Source organism: Balaenoptera ricei, chromosome 1, assembly GCF_028023285.1.
Source record: "Balaenoptera ricei isolate mBalRic1 chromosome 1, mBalRic1.hap2, whole genome shotgun sequence".
Lineage (NCBI taxonomy): Eukaryota > Metazoa > Chordata > Mammalia > Artiodactyla > Balaenopteridae > Balaenoptera > Balaenoptera ricei.
In genome coordinates this window covers 42,672,162-42,690,252 of record NC_082639.1, presented here as the reverse complement: position 1 = coordinate 42,690,252, position 18,091 = coordinate 42,672,162, and the positions used below count along the sequence as shown (strand labels likewise).

General features: G+C 36.0%; 1 protein-coding gene across 1 annotated transcript in view; it reads right to left on the bottom strand.

Annotated features, from left to right (window-relative positions):
• Positions 1-15,508, bottom strand: part of C1H1orf185 (chromosome 1 C1orf185 homolog) — a 35,385-nt gene extending 19,877 nt beyond the window's left edge. The window contains exons 1-2 of the mRNA XM_059898467.1: positions 15,493-15,508; positions 6,654-6,759 (exon numbers count right to left, since the gene is read on the bottom strand). Of these exons, the coding sequence (XP_059754450.1) occupies positions 6,654-6,759; positions 15,493-15,508 (122 nt within the window). The remainder of the gene's footprint in view (positions 1-6,653; positions 6,760-15,492) is intronic.
• Positions 15,509-18,091: the final 2,583 nt, after the last annotated feature.

Sequence of the window (18,091 nt, the reverse complement as noted above, 5' to 3'; positions counted from 1 at the left end):
TTGCCTCCTTAGGTAGGTTATTCCTAGGTATTTTATTGTTTTTATTGTGATGGTAAATGGGATTGTTTCCTTAAATTCTCTTTGTGATCTTTTGTTGTTAGTGTAGAGGAATGGAAGAGATTCCTGTGCATTAATTTTGTATGCTGCAACTTTACCAAATTCATTGATTAGTTCTAGCAGCTTTCTGGTGGCATCTTTAGGATATTCTATGTATGGTATCATGTCATTTGCAAACAATGACAGTTTAACTTTTTTTCCAATTTGTAGTCCTTTTATTTCTTTTCTTCTCTGATTGCCATGCCTAAGACTTCCAAAACTATGTTGAATAAGAGTGGCGAGAGTGGACATCCTTGTCTTGTTCCTGATCTTCGAGGAAATGCTTTCAGTTTTTCACCATTGAGAATGATGTTTGCTGTGGGTTTGTCGTACACAGCCTTTATTACTTTCAGATAGGTTCCCTCTATGTCAACTTTCTGGAGAGTTTTTATCATAAATGGGTGTTGAATTTTGTCAAAAGCTTTTTCTACATCTATTGAGATGATCATATGGTTTTTTTTCTTTAATTTGTTAATACGGTGTATCACATTGGTTGATTTGCATATATTGAAGAATCCTTGCATCCCATGGATAAATCCCACTTGAGCATGGTGTATGATCCTTTGAATGTGTTGTTGGATTCTGTTTGCTAATATTTTGTTGAGGATTTTTGGGTCTATATTCATCAGTGATATTGTCCTGTAATTTTCTTTCTTTGTGATATTTTAAATTTTGGTATCAGGGTGATAGTGGTCTTGTAGAATGAGCTTGCGAGTGCTCCTCCTTCTGCAATTTTTTGGAAGAGTTTGAGAAGGATAGGTGTTAGCTCTTCTCTAAATGTTTGATAGAATTCACCTGTGAAACCATCTGGTCCTGCACTTTTGTTTGTTGGAAGATCTTTAATTACAGTTTCAATTTCATTACTTGTGATTGGTCTGTTTATATTTTCTAATTCTTCCTGGTTCAGTCTTGGAAAGTTGTACCTTTCCAAGAATTTGTCCATTTCTTCCACGTTGTCCATTTTATTGGCATATAGTTGCTTGTAGTAGTCTCTTATGACCCTTTGTATTTCTGTGGTGTCAGTTGTAATTTCTCCTTTTTCATTTATAATTTTATTGAGTCCTCTCCCTTTTTTTTTGATGAGTCTGGCTAAAGATTTATCAATTTTCTTTATCTTCTCAAAGAACAAGCTTTTAGTTTTGTTGATATTTGTTATTGTTTTCTTTGTTACTATGTCATTTATTTCTGCTCTGATCTTTATGATTTCTTTCCTTCTACTGACTTTGGTTTTGTTTGTTTGTTTGTTTGTTCTTTTTTCTCTAGTTGCTTTAGGTGTAAGGTTAGATTTTTTATTTGAGATTTTCCTTGTTTCTTGAGGTGAGATTGAATTGCTATAGACTTCACTCTTAGAACTGCCTTTTTTCATTGTCATCTGTTTCTATGTATTTTTTAGTTTCCTCTTTGATTTCTTCAGTGATCTCTTGCTTATTTAGCAACGCACTGTTTAGCCTCCATGCATTTGTGTTTTTACAGGTTTTTTCCCCTGTAATTGATTTCTAATCTCATAGCATTGTGGTCAGAAAAGATGCTTGATATGATTTCAATTTTCTTAAATTTACTGAGGCTTGATTTGTGACCTTGGAAAATGTGATCTATCCTGGAGAATGTTCCATGTGCACTTGAGAAGAAAGTGTATTCTGCCACTTTCGGGTGGAATGTCCTATAAATATCAATTAAATCTATCTGGTCTATTGTGTCATTCAAAGCTTGTATTTCCTTATTTTCCGTCTGGATGATCTGTCTTTTGGTTTAAGTGGGGTGTTAAAGTCCCACACTACTGTTGTGTTACTGTCAATTTCCCCTTTTATGGCTGTTAGCATTTGCCTTATGTATTGAGGTGCTCCTATGTTGGGTGCATAAATATTTATAATTGTTATATCTTCTTCTTGGATTGATCCCTTGATCATTATGCAGTGTCCTTCCTTATTGCTTGTAACAGTCTTTATTTTAAAGTCTATTTTATCTGATATGAATATTGCTACTCCAGCTTTCTTGTGATTTCCTTTTGCATGGAATATCTTTTTCCATCCCATCACTTTCAGTCTGTATGTGTCCCTAGGTGTGAAGTGAGTCTCTTGTAGACAGCATATATATGGGTCTTGTTTTTGTATCCATTCAGCCAGTCTGTGTCTTTTGGTGGTAGTATTTAATCCATTCACATTTAAGGTAATTATTGATATGTATGTTCCTGTTACCATTTTCTTAATTGTTTTGGGTTTGTTTTTGTAGTTTCTTTTCTTCTCTTGTGTTTCCCACTTAGAGAAGTTCCTTTAGCATTTGTTATAAAGCTGCTTTAGTGGTGCTGTATTCTCTTAGGTTTTGCTTGTCTGTAAAGGTTTTAATTTCTCTGTCAAATCTGAACGAGATCCTTGCTGGGTAGAGTAATCTTGGTTGTAGGTTCTTCCCTTTCATCACTTTAAATGTATCATGCCACTCCCTTCTGGCTTGTAGAGTTTCTGCTGAGAAATCAGCTGTTAACCTTATGGGAGTTCCCTTGTATGTTATTTGTCATTTTTCCCTTGTTGCTTTTAATAATTTTTCTTTGTCTTTAATATTTGTCAATTTGATTACTATGTGTCTTGGCATGTTTCTCCTTGGGTTTATCCTGCCTGGGACTCTCTGCACTTCCTGGGCTTGAGTGGCTATTTCCTTTTCCATGTTAGGGAAGTTTTTGACTATAATCTCTTCAAATGTTTTCTCAGACCCTTTCTCTTTCTATTCTTCTTCTGGGACCCCTATAATTAGAATGTTGGTGCATTTAGTGTTGTCCCAGTGGTCTCTAAGATTGTCTTCAATTCTTTTCATTCTTTTTTCTTTATTCATTCCTTGGCAGTTATTTCCACCATTCTATTTTCCAGCTCACTTATTCATTCTTTGCCTTGGTTATTCTGCTATTGGTTCCTACTAGTGTATTTTCATTTTAGTTATTGTGTTGTTCATCACTGTTTGTTTGTTCTTTAGTTCTTCTAGGTTTTTGTTAAACATTTCTTGTATTTTCTTGATCTGTGCCTCCATTCTATTTCCAAGATTTTGGATCATCTTTACTATAATTACTCTGAATTCTTTTTCAGGTAGGTGCCTATTTCCTCTTCATTTGTTTGGCCTTGTAGGTTTTTACCTTGCTCCTCCATATGTAACATATTTCTTTTGTCATCTCATTTTTTTTGATGGGTGGGACTGTGCTCCTGTCTTACTGGTTGTTTAGTCTGAGGCTTCCAACACTGGAGTTTGCAGACACTTGGGTAGAGCTGGGTCTTGGTGGTGAGATGAGGACCTCTGGGAGACCTCACTCTGATTAATATTCCCTGGGGTCTGAGGTTCTCTGTTAGTCCAGTGGTTCGGACTTGGTGCTCCCACCACAGGAGCTCAGACCTGACCCCCCCCAGCCCATGAACCAAGATCCTGGAAGCCACATGGCATGGCAAAAAAAAAAAAAAAAAGAACAGAACAATAAGAAGGAATAAAAATTAAATAAATTTAGAACACTAACAGATATATTAGAAAAAATAAAAATATAAATGAAACAACAACTGAAAGGTAAAACAGAACCACAACAGTAGGAAAAAAAAAAAGGGCCAGAAAAGGCCTTGGCTGTGTGGGGCGAGGCTTAAGCAGGGGCAGGGTTTAGGTGGGGGGTGGTGTCTGGGCTCAGTACGACATGGCTGGAAAAGGCCCTGGTGGGAATGGGGGGTGGGGCTTAGGCTCAGCATGGCTGGAGGGGGATCAGATTGCCTCTGGCCTCAGAGTGTGGAGGATCATGTCCGGGACCCCAGCAGGCTTGCTGGGGCCCGAGTGGGTGGGGGAACACTAGTCCCATTCCCCCGATCTTCAGATCCCCTAGGGTCCCTCCCTGCTCACCTCTACTCTTCCCCCTTCTCTCATTCCCACGTCCCCAGGACCCATGTGGATGGAGGGTCCTCAGAAGGTGGAGGACCAGACCTGAGACCCCAGCATGCTCCCTGGGGCCCGAGTGGGCAGGGGAAATGCTGGCCGCATTCCCCTCTGATCCTCCAAACCCCTGAGGGTCTCTCCCTGTCCCTGTTAATCCCCTTGTGGTGAATGGGTCTCTCCAGGCATGGGAACTCCTTCCCTCTCCCAGCCACCCCTCAGGGGTGCCAGTACCATCTCACCTCCACTTCTCTTCCTCCCTCACTCCCCGCAACATCCTACCCAGTCACTTGGGGGTTCCTCCCATCCCCTTGGGTGTCAAGGCCACCCACCAGCGTTTGGTAGTTGCCCTAGTTGTGAGGAGACACAAACTCCATGTCCTCCTACTCCACCATCTTGACTCCATGCCCCCCAGTTGTATGATTTTATATACCCTCTATACACTTATAACCTAAATCTTCAGCCCTGATTTCTCCCCTGAAGTTCACACATATATATCTGACTGTCTAACATTTTAACTTGGATGTCTCATAGGCTTTCAAACTTACATCCAAAATACAACTCCTAGTTTACCACCACTCCCTCAACTTGTTTCCCCCCCAATCACCTCCTCATCTCAGTAAATGGCATGATTAACTACTCAGTTGCTCATGATAAAAATGTAGGTATTAGCATTAACTCTGCCATTTCACTTATCTTTCCTTACCTCATCCAATCTATCAATAAGACCTGCTAACTTTACCTGCAAAACTACCCCAAGTCCAGCCCCTTCTCTTCATCTCCTCTACTTCCATATTAGTCTAAGACACAATCATCCTTAATATGGACTGCGCAGTAGCCTCCTAACTTGCCTCTCTGCTTTTACTCTTGCTCCATTAACATACAGGATTTATAGAGACATAAGAAAAATCTTTTAAAAATATGAATCAGAACTCTCATACATTGCTGATGGGAATGTACATCCATCTTGGAAAACTGTTTAGCAGTTTCTTATGAAGCTAATCATACTATCCACCAATTCCACTCTTACCCAAGGGCAGTGAAAGCACATGTACAAGAAGATTAGAATGTTCACAGCAGCCTTATTTCCTAAGGGCTAAAAGTTGGAAATGACCTAAATGTCCATTAACAGAAAAATGGATAAACAAACTGAGGTAAATTTATACAATGTAATACTGCTCATTAATCAAAAGAATGAACAGATAAATGCAACAGCATAAATGAATCTCAAAAATATTATATTAAGTGAAAAAAGCAGACATAAAAAGTCCATTTATATGAAGTTTAAGAATAGGTAAAATTAATCTATGGTGATAAAAGTCAGAATAATGACTGCCTCTGGGTAGGAGGTGGGGAGAAATTCCTGGAAAGCAGGATGACGGATACTTACAGGATGATGGAAAATTTCTGTATCTTGACTGGGGTTGTGATTACATGGGAATATATTTGTTGAAATTCAACATCATATATTTAAAATCTATATCTCAAATTTTTAAGTGTTATTAAAATGTAAATCATCTATAGGTGGTATTGTAGTCTTTAAAATGGGGATAATATTACTGCAACTTCATGGGGCAGTTATGAGGTCTAAATGAGATAGCTACATATAAAGCACTTAGAACAGTGTGCAGTAAACACTTGATTTTAGCTATTATTATGATGATAATGTCATTCCCTTGCTTAAAACCTTCTGATGGCAGAAATAATAAAATCTAAACTCCATGTTTTAGCCTACAAATTCCTGTGTGATTTGACCCTTATCTCCCTCTTTAATCTCATCATTATTTCCCTCTCACTTCAGTCTACTCACACTGACTTTTTTTCTGTTTACTGAACAATACCAAGATCATTCCTACTTGGAGTTTCTGTTGCTATCCCATTAGCTTAGAAAAAAGCTCTTCCACAGGGTCATCACATGTCTGGCTTCTTTTTTTAACCTAAATCTCAGATTAAATACTACCCACTTGAAGAGACATTCCCTGACCACTTTATTTGTTAATTATCTGTCTCCTCCCAGTGGCACTGCGAGTCTGTGAAAGAATGAATTAGTGAATAATTTCTGGTTTTCTGACTTGTGCAAGTGGATAGATAGTATGTATTCATTTGCTGAAATAGGGAATACTGGAAGAGTGTGTGGGAAGATCGTATTACAATTTAAATTTTTTAACATGAGCCAAAGCAAATACTGAACCAATTAAATAATAAAAAACACCAAATTTTAGGGTTGAAAGGAACTGAGGTATCAAGTATCTTTTTTCCATCTCCGGCAAAAGACTACATTTAGACCATACCAGAGATTCTGTCAGCTCTCTTCTTAAATATCTCCTAAAGAAAGAGAGTCTTTTTCTCTCAGTAATGTTTTTAACCTCTAAATTAGTAGTCAAAATTTAAAAAATTTTCTATTATAATTCAAACCCATGTCTTCTACAGAATAAAATAGATCTTGTTATTCCTTAAAATTTTAATGCATGAAGATTGCTATTATACTGCTCGGACTATTATACTACTAGGACTTCTCTTTTCAGGCTAGTCTAAACATGTAAAGTTTTCTCTCCCCAATCAAATTACAGAATCAATATCATTATAGTTATTTAAATTTAATACCACTTGAGAAAATCTTTCACTGAATTTTTAAAAGAAAGAAAGTCAAATGTTCTAATAACTCTTACCTTCGTTTGCAAATCAGGAACCACAAAGCTGATGCCAAAGCGAAGAAACCAATTCCCAAAGTAACAGCACCAGCACCCAGAAAATAGGTTAAGTGGTTAAAAAAACCTATACAAATAAATTATAAAAGATTATTTCAGGCATGTATCTTCATTCTCTATGTAAAATTAAATGACATAATAGCTTAACACATAATGTAGTGTTAATAATACATAATGTGTGTTAATACACATTAACACCCATAAAAACACACATAATGTGCATTAATAACACATAATGTAGTGTTTAAGACATTAATGAGGAGGTTGGGAGACCTGAATTCTGGTCCTTTGCAATTCTAATAAATTTCAAGACCCTGAGTTTGAGAATTACATGGGGCCTCATCCTCATTAGCCCATTAGAGGTAGATGAGGGTAGTAAAGAACAAATATGAGGAATTTTTAAAGATCTTAGAAATCTTTAAACATTTTATCTCTACTTTTTCTCAGGAACAGTAAAAGATCATAGCCAAAAGCTAAATAAAAGCAATGTAAATAATGATATATCACAGGTTTATAACTGGAAAAGCCTACAGGAATTATATGGTATAACTCCTTCATTTTACAGATGATAAAACTGAGGCCCAGGTGAAAGCAGTAAGTGAAGTAAGGTCATGCAGCAAATTAAAGGCAGTCCTCTGTTTTTTTCTATTATCGTATCCCTGCCACCAAACATCTCAATACTGGTATGTATTAAAAAGAATTAAGAATAAAGAAAGCATGAGATATTTATAGTTAGGTTGGTCAAGTATTCATTAAGATTCTGAAATCTGCTACCTAAGCATAAAGCAAGCTGTAGAAAGCTTTCACAGAAGGCTGTATAGAATTTGAAGGGCCTTAAGACAATTTAGGAGTATATTATTTGGGGAAAAAGAGGTTTAAAAGTATAAAAGTAATAGAAGATCTTTATGTGTGAACATATAAGTTCCACTAAGGGTATGACGTGATAAAGACTTTGTTGTTCCCATACTTTTGTTGTTTTCTAAGTAATTTCCAACTTTCTAGACGGTGCCTCTCAAATCTTAGTTTTCTTTGGGTTCAGAAATATCTACATTTGGAAATTAATTAATGGTACAAAAAATTACATAAGGCTATTTATCAAAGTGATACAGTATGAAAAAACACCTCCAGTTTTCATTTTTATATATGAAAAAACATAGATATTTTGGACCAGATAATTTGTTGTGAGGGACTGTCCTGTGCATTGTGCCAAAGATATCTCCAGGCATTACCAAATGCATTCTGAGGGGCAGAACTGCCCTCAGTTGAGGATCACAGGCATAGTGGTATAAGGAGATATCAGATAGTATTAAATGATAAAAGCAAGATAGATAAAACACATATTTAAAAAAAATTTAAAGATATAGTTGTACTCAAATATAAGATAAATATTTCTATGGACAAAAGAAGAAAAGCAACACACAGAAATAAGTAGGAGCTAAAACCACAAGCATGCTAGGCACCGAGATCTGGAAGCAGGAATTAACTAGAAGAAGCAGAGAATATCAGTGAGACAATTCCCAGACCAAGCCATCGTCTGGCGTGGTGAATGACCAACTCAAAAATGGACCAAGGAGGAATCTTGGAAATTATAAATTTAAAAATTTTAAGATGGAGTACATGTTTCTTTAAATACAAAGAATTAATGAAATGAAAGATAATACTGAGAGATTCACCCAATTTCATAAAAAAGTGAAAAATATGATAAATTATGAGACTTGGAAAAGATTAAGAGCATATAGCATAAAACTAATAGGGGTCCCAAAAGAGAGAATAGAGAAGTAGCAGAGAAACAATATTAAGAGATACAGCTTAAAAAGGTCTTTTCTTTTCCTTTTTTAAAATTTATTTATTTATTTTTGGCTGCGTTGGGTCTTCATTGCTGCATGCGGGCTTTCTCTAGTTGCGGTGAGCGGGGGCTACTCTTTGTTGCAGTGCGCGGGTTTCTCATTGCGGTGGCTTCTCTTGTTGCGAAGCACGGGTTCTAGGCACGCAGGCTTCAGTAGTTGTGGCATGCAGGCTCAGTAGTTGTGGCTCGCGGGCTCTAGAGCGCAGGCTCAGTAGTTGTGGCGCACGGGCTTAGTTGCTCCGCGGCATGCGAGATCTTCCCGGACCAGAGATTGAACCCATGTCCCCTGCATTGGCAGGTGGATTCTTAACCACTGCACCACCAGGGAAGCCCAGAAGGTTTTTTCTTTAAAAAACTTTTTTTGAATTTACACATATTAAAATTCACTTGTGAGTGTGTGTGTGCAGTTCTGTAAGTTTTGACAAATATAAGAAGTATTTAATCACCACCACAACCAAGTTACAGAAAACTTCGATCACCCCAAAACATTTCCTGGTACAGCCTCTTAGTAGTCAAGTACTAACTGCTGGCAACCACTGATTATTTTCCATCCCTATTCTCTATCCTTATGTTTTTGCCTTTTCCAGAATTTCATATAAATAGAATAATACAGCATGTTGTCTTTTGAGTCTGGTTTTTTTAACTTAGCATAATGCATTTGAGATTCATCCATGTTGTTGCATGTATCAGTAGTTTGTTTCTTTTTATTGCTGAGTAACATTCCATTTTATAGATGGACCACAGTTTATTCCCCAGCTAAGAGACGTTTGGTTGTTTCCAGTTTGGGGTTGTTAGGAATAAGGCATACTATACATTTGCATACAGTTGCTTATTTGAACATAAGTTTTTATTTCAGTAGGGTCATATAGCAAGTATATATTCAAATTTATAAGAAACTACCAAACTGCTTTCCAAAGTGGTTGTTCTGTCTTGCTTTCCCACCAGCAAATACAACAGTTTCAGTTGCTCTGTATCATGGCTACCACTTGATATTGTCAGTTTCATTTCAGCCATCCTAATAGATGCACAGTGGTATCTTACTGTGGAGATACAGTGATATCTTCCTTTTAAAAAAGGAAAAGAAAAAACCTTTTTTAAGCTGCATCTCTTAATATTGCTTCTCTGCTACTTCTCTATTCTCTCTTTTGGGATCCCTGTTTTAATTTACATTTCCTTAGTGAATAATTATGTTGAGCATCTTTCCACATGCTTATTTGCCATCCACATATCTTATTCAGTGAAGTATTTGTTCAAATCTTTGCTGATTTTTTAGAATTCTTTATATATTCTGGATACAAATCCTTGGTCAGATACATGATTTGGAAATATTTTCTTCCAGCTGTGGCTTGTCTTTTCAATTTTCTTAATAGCGTCTTTCACAGAGCAAAACTTTTTAATTTTAGTGATATCCAATTTATCAACTTTTTTCTTTTATGGTTTGTGCTATGGGCTGTATCTAAGAACTCTTTGCAGGTCAGAAAGATTTTCTTCTATGTTTTCCTATAAAATATTTCTAGTTTTATGTTTTACATTTAATTCATGATTCATTTTGAATTAATTTTTGCATAAGGCGAGAGGCAGGGGTCAAGTTTTTTTTGTTTTTTTTTGTTTTGGGATATGTGTATTCAATGATCCCAACACTATTTGATGAAAAGACCATCCTTTCTTCATAGAGTTGCTGTTGCACCCTTGTCAAAAATCAGCTACCTATATTTGTCTCTGTCTATTTCTGGAATCTCTATTCTGTCCCCTTGGTATACATTGTCTATTCTTTCACCAATAACAACAATAATAATAATCTAATATTTATACAGCAAATACTATATGCCAGGCACGTTCAAAGTGATTATATATATATTCACTCATTTAATTCTCACAACTCTATAAGCTAAGTATTATTATTTCCCCACTTTACAGATGAGGAAACAGATGAGGCAAAAATGAGGTTAAGTAACTTGCTCAAAGGCATACAACCAATAAATGAGGGACAATAGTAATTAAAAAATTGCTAAAGTCCGTCCTTACCTAGTATAGACAATGAATATCTTTAGATTTTGTTAGAGAAACAGTTAAGTATAAATGCTAAATACTTAAGGGTATCGTAAAACAGGATATCTAAATGGCCAATAAATATATGAAAACTTCATTAATAATCACAGAAATGCAAATTAAACCACAACGAGTCAATACGACAACCCTGTATGATGCCTAAAATGAAAAAGATGGAAAATATCAAGTGCTGTCAAGGTGGCAGAGTAACATGAATTCTCACTCACTGTTGGTGGGAATGTAATTTTCTATAATACTTTGGAAAACTGTTTGGCACTATTATTAAAGCTGAACATATACATACCCTATGACCCAGCAATTCTTAGATATATACCAAACTGAAGTACATATATATTTTCTTAAAAATATATGCTAGAATGTTGATAGCATCACTTTTATGTGTGTATGTTGATAGAGACACAAACTGGAAACTACCCAAAGGCCAACTGATAGTTAAACGGATAAATTTTAAAAGTTTAATTGATTTAAAGAAACAAAATGTTCTATAACAATGAGAAAGAATAGAGTACAACTATGCACAACAAAGTGGATAAATTTCATAAATAATGTTGGGCAAAAGAAGGCAAACAAAGACATCGGGGGGAGTTCAGGGAGGCTGGTAATTAACATACTGTTTCTTGAACAGGGTGCTGGTTATAGAGATGTGTTCAGTGAAAATTCAAGCTTAAAACTTATGACTTATGAATAAACTAGATCGATATGTATCATCATAAATAGAACTGAAAAACCTAGTGTTCAGTGAATAAAGTGATTTCCATAAATTTATATTCAATTATTCTAATCACATACTGATTCCATTTATGCACATTAAAAGGAAACACAAAATAATACTTTTTAAAAAACAATGTGACAGAAGTATTAAAATACACCATACTCATGATATTAGTTGTGTCTGGGGAGGAAATGAGGGGAATGGGACTATGGATTGAATATAAACTTAAGACTTTATCTGTAATGTTTTCTTTAAAAAATTAAAAATCTGAAGTTTATATGATGAAAAAATATTTATTTAGTAGAAGATTACATGAATGTTTGTTATTCTTTGTCCTTTTCTTTTTACTTTTCTGGTTTTCTCAAATATAAAAAATATAAAAACAATAGGATCTCAATTTTGTAAAAAAAAAAAAAAGAAAGAAAAGAAAGAGGGAAAAACATACTTTTATAAGGTAAATAATCAATACTGGCTACTCCTGGGGTAAGGGCTTAGTTATAATTTTCCACTCCAGACCTTTCTGTACATTCAGATTTTCTAGCATGAGAATCTTAGAAAAATCAGGAACAAAAATTTTTAATCTTCATATGTGATTCTTGACTCCTTTACTTTGTACAAGTCTCATTGTAGCAACTTCTCTATTGTTATCACTGTGTTTACAGCCTATTTAGCTTTCTCCTCCTTAAGATCTCTTCCCTCCTCTTTATCCTTTTTGTAATTCTCCATTAGGGAAGAAAATAGGTGTGATTAGTAAAACACCATTCTAGTCCTTGGTTTAAATGGGCCATTTATATCTCGGGAATTCCAGTGAGCTATAGAGAATATGAAAGTTCCCAAACCACTTTACCAAGAGAAAGACAAATTACATATTTTCTAATACCTCCAACAAATCACACTTTATCTATAAATCAATCTGTAAAATGAAAAGGCTGACTCTATGATCATTAAGATCCCCTCTCACTTTGAAGATTTAGTCAATATATAAGTTAAAGAAACACTATATACAGAGGTAGGATTTTTACTTTCTTGACTCTGCCCTTAAGTATGCTATCTAAAGTAATGACTCCTCATTTTCAACAGTCACTTTATTATATGACCCTGTTTCTTTGTCTTTAATAATTGCTATAATAAATAGTCTTCTTTACTTATTGGTTTACTGTCTATTGTCTGTCTTCTTCTACCAGAAGATAAATCTTTTTCACTCTGGTATTCTTAGAGTTTAGAATAATGACTGGTTACTCAAAAATGATTGACTATTTAATGAATAAACAATAGGCACTGCGCTAGATGTTAGTATTAGAAAAATGAATAATAAAGGTATGTGGGTTTTTTCTTGTTTTTTTGGCTGTGCCACTCAGCATGCGGGATCTTAGTTCCCCGACCAGAGATCAAATCTGCACCCCCAGCACTAGAAGTGTGGACCACTGGACCACCAGGGAAGTCCGTAGGTATGTGGTTTAGTAGGAAGTTCATATATGTGAAAAAGAATAAGTGTAATTAAAAAGGTATTATAGGCATTATAATGGAAGAAATAAATACAAAATACAGATACAGGAAGATCTGTAAAAAGATAGGAGAAAAATTTTGAAAAACTCCATAGTCTAGTTAAACATGGTTTGAGAACTTTCTATTGCCAAACCCTTGCCAAGAATTGGTGACTGAGGACTTCTCTGGTGGCACAGTGGTTGAGAGTCCGCCTGCCAATGCAGGGGACACAGGTTGGATCCCTGTTCCGGGAGGAAACCACATGCTGCGGAGCAACTAAGCCCATGTGACACAACTACTGACCCTGCGCTCTAGAGCCCATGAGCCACAACTATTGAGCCCATGTGCCACAACTACTGAGCCTGTGCTCTAGAGCCTGTGAGCTACAACTACTGAGCCCACGCACCACAACTACTGAAGCCCACATGCCCTAGAGCCTGTGCTTTGCAACAAGAGAAGCCACTGCAATGAGAAGCCTGCACACTGTAACAAAGAGTAGTCCCTGCTCGTCACAACTAGAGAAAGCCCACATGCAGCAATGAAGACCCAACGTAGCCAATAAATAAATAAATAAACGAACAACAACAACAAAAAAGAATTGGTGACTGAAAGATAAGTAACACATGGTCATAGAGTTTAAAATCTGGAGGGTACAACATTTAAACAGAATATTCGTTACAATATTCTAATTGCTATGATAATGACTTGTTGACAGCACTAAGACAACAGAGGCACTTTGACTAAGTGCAGGAACAGTTTCTTAGAGAACACCTGAGCTAAATCTTACAGAATGAGTAAGAGATAGCTAGCCAAAGATATTAAATCCTAAACCAGGGTATGACTCTTTCGCCTTAAGATAAACAAAACTTTCTCTCTATGCACAGTAACCTCCAGCTTACAGTTGATCCTTTTCTTACCATTTGCAGCCAAAACTCTTAAAATGAGAATTTCTACTTCACAACTTCTATTCCCAAGGTCATTAATAACTTCATTAACACACAATTGAAAGGTCACTATTGACCATTCTCTCTCTCTCTTACCTTGGCATAAGTAAAATTAATTCACTTGGTTTTTTCCCATTTCTCTGTCTATAATGTTATTGCCTTTATAGGTTCCTCTTCCCCAGTCTGTCTATCCTTTAACCTATCTATCTATAGCTAGATATACACATATCCTTTAACATATCTACATATGGATATATATAGATATATAAAGGATATAGATAAATATAGACATGGATATAGATGTTACTTATCTGTATCTATGCCTATATCTTTAACCAGAATTACTATATATTTGTGTCAGGAGTAGTTTCAGATTATCTTTTGTAGTGATTCCAGAACTGAATGTTCGGTTTTATTTTTTGAGTATTCAATACCTGTTTATTATACTCTCCTAGGGTTTTGCCAGATTTCAGTCTCAGGTTTACTCCAGTTCAACAAATGCTTATTGAACACCAAATATGTGTGAGATACTGTTTGAGACACCAAGGGAGGAATAAAAGGCCATTGAAGTAAGAATGAATCCTTACCCTGAGGTTTAAAAATCTATAATGAAATATAAGCAGGGCTCATATGCAACTGGTATAAAAAGTTGACCACACTGATTTTTTTTTAGTTGGTGGTTGCTCTGATTGAATACAAAGCTAACTAGGAAGAACTTGTACTTGGAAGAGATACTTATTATGCTGGTTGGATTTTAATGTTATTATTTGAAAAATGGGAGTCATATTATGTCTCACATAATTAGAATAAGGAATAAATAAGATAATGTTGCAAGGAATTACTAACATAGTAAAGAAGATGACATCTCAAACAGCATGCATATACCAGGCCATAAAGGAAGACTCAACAGTTTTATAGGATTATTACAGATACCACATTCTCTGACAATAATATAATTAATTTTAAATTAGTAACCTAATACATACTCTAGGAAAAGCTGCCATACTTGGAAATTTTTAATCACACTGTAAATAACTCTTGCATTAAAGAAGAAATCAATGGAAATTTGGAAATTACATAAAACTAATCGATAATGAAGCACTATGTATAAATGCTTTCAGCAACAAAGCTGAAGACAAATTCAAGGGGAGAAAAAAAGCTGAAAAAAAAAATGAGCTTAGCATTCAAACTGCAAGTTGAAAAAGACAAGCAAAGTGAGTCCAAATAATGTGGAGGAAGGAAATAAAAAAGAACAGAAATTAGTGAAAAAATATTAAGATTTTAGGTAAACACTAACAAGATTAACAAATCTCTAGTAAGAGTAACCAAATTTTAAAAAAGAAGGCACAGGTAAACAATTTCAAAGGTGAAGAAAGAACATAATTACAGTTACAGCAGAAATTAAAATAAGAAAATACTTTCAACAAATTTATGCTAGTATATTCTAAAACTTATACTAAATTATATATACCTAAAAAGTGACTTACAAAAAGTGACTCAAGAATAGAAAACCTAAATGAACATGTATCCATTAAACTGAATCAACAGTTACAAAATTTCCCCCAAAGAAAACAGCAGGTCCCAATAACTTTACAATTTCTACTGTATACCCATGATTCAAGTATTTCTTATCTTATACAAGCCCTTCCAGAGAATAGAAAGAGGTTTCTGGCTGTTTGTCCAAATGTATTTTCCTCTTCTCCCCAGGCAAAAGGCTAGACTACATGTCCCAGCTTCCCATACCATTAGGTGAAGCCATGCGACTGAGTTCTAACCAATGGAATTTGAATGGAAGTGATGTCATAAAAACCTCCCAAGGACCTTTCTCCATGTTCTTTCTCCCTTTAGGCTTGACTGGGATGGAGATGAACCCCAGGGAACTTTGGAAGCCATGTGTCATCATGGATGTAATTGACATTTACAGAACACTCAACCCAAATGAAATGAAACACAACATATCAGGATTTGTGGGATGCCACTAAAGCAGTATGTAGGGGAAAATCAATACCAAAAAACTGCAGTATTAGGGAAAAAATGTGTGAATAACCTTAAAAACTAAAATAAGTAGAGCAAATTAAGCCCAAGGTAAAGAAAAGAAAAAAATCTAAAGACCAAGTGAAAACCAATGAAATAGAAAACAGAAAAACAATAAAGAAAATCAATGAAACAAAAACCTGATTCTTTGAGATCTATATAATTGATAAACTTTTAGCTAGACTGACCAATAAAAAGAAAAAAGGCACAAATTATCAATATCAGAAATGAAAGGGCTTCACTGGTGGTGCAGTGGTTAAGAATCTGCCTGTCAATGCAGGGGACACGGGTTTGAGCCCTGGTCCAGGAAGATCCCACATGCTGTAGAGCAACTAAGTCCATGCTCCACAACTACTGAGCCTGCACTCTAGAGCCCACAAGCCGCAACTACTGAGCCTGCATGCCACAAACACTGAAGCCCACATGCCTAGAGCCTGTGTTCTGCAACAAGAGAAGCCACTGCAATGAGAAGCCCATGCAGCACAACGAACAGTAGCCCCTGCTTGCCACAGCTAAAGAAAGCCTGAGCCCAGCAACAGAGATCCAACGCAGCCAAAAATAAATAAATAAATTTATAAAAAAAAAAGAAATGAGAGATGTTACATTACTACAGATTCTACAGATATTAAAAGAATAATAAGGCAATATTATGAACAATTTTATGTTAATAAATCTAACAACTTAGATGAAAGGGAAAATTCCCTAAAATATATAAATTTTCAAAGTTCACTCAAGAAGAAATAGATAACATAGATAGACACACATCTATTAAATAAATTGAAATTGTAGTTAAAGTTCTTAAAAAGAAACTCTATGTCCAGGTGCTTCACTGGTAAATTCTACCAAACACTTTAAGGGAAAAAATAGTATTAATTCTACACAAATGCTTCCAAAAATTTGAAGACAAGAGAATTCTTTTTTGATTTATCCTATGAGGCTGACATTACCCTGATACCAAAGCCAGGGAAAAAAAGAGGGAGAGAGAGAGAAGTGAGAGAGAGAGAGAGAAGTGAGAGAGAGAAAGAGAGGAAATTACAAACTGAACAGATATGCAAAATGCATCTGTGGACACAGATGCAAAATTCTAAACAATATTTTAGCAAATTAAGTCCAACATTATATTAAAAGGATAATACATCATGACCAAGTAGGGTTTATCACAAGAAAACAAGGTTGGTTTACCATGAAAAAACCAATCAATGCAATTCACCATATTAAGAAGTTAGAGGGCTTCCCTGGTGGCACAGTGGTTGAGAGTCTGCCTGCCAATGCAGGGGACACGGGTTTGAGCCCTGGTCTGGGAAGATCCCACGTGCCGCGGAGCGGCTGGGCCCGTGAGCCACATTTGCTGAGCCTGCACTGCACGTCTGGAGCCTGTGCTCTGCAACAAGAGAGGCCGTGGTGGTGAGAGGCCCATGTGCTGCGATGAGGAGTGGCCCCCACTTGATGCGACTGGAGAGGGCCCTTGCACAGAGGCGAGGACCCAACACAGCCATAAAGAAAGAAAGAAAGAATCCTCGTCAAAAAAGGTGATGATTTAAAAAAAAAAAAAAAAAGAAGTTAGAAAAGAAAATCCATGTGATCAATATGGATCTGTGTCAATAGAAATGAAAAATTTTGAAACATCCATTCCTGATTTAAAAAAAAAAAGCTCTCAGAAACTAGGATAGAAGGGAATCTCTATCCTAGTTATCAGGCTCCCCAACCTGATAAAAGTCATTTATTGAAAACATCAGACTTAATGGTGAAAGATTGAATGCTTTCCTCCTAAAATCAGTAACAATACAGGGATGTCCACTCTTACAACTTCTATTCAACACTGCACTGAAGGGTCTAGCCAGTGCAACCAGGTATGAAAAAGAAGTAAAAGGCACCTAGAGTAAAATGGAAAAAATAAGAGTTATATTCTCAGTGCTTTGGTCTGAATGTTTCTGTGCCCCCCAAATTCATATGTTGAAATCCTAATGCCCAATGTGATGGTTTTAGGAGGTGGGGCCTTCAAGAAGTGGTTAGGTCATGAGAGTGGAGACCTTGTGAAAGGGATTAGTGCTCTTATGAAAAAGATCCCACAGAGCTCCCTAGCCCCTTCCACCACTTGAGAACACATCAAGAAGCAAGAAGAGGGCTCTTACCAGACACAAAACTTGATCATTTCGGCCCCCTGATATCAGATTTACAGCTTCCAGAACTGTGAGAAATAAATTTCTGTTGTTTATAATACATCCAGTTTGTGGTATTATGTTATAGCAGCTCGAATTGACTAAGACACACAGAGAACATGATCATCTATGTAGAAAAGCCTGTGGAA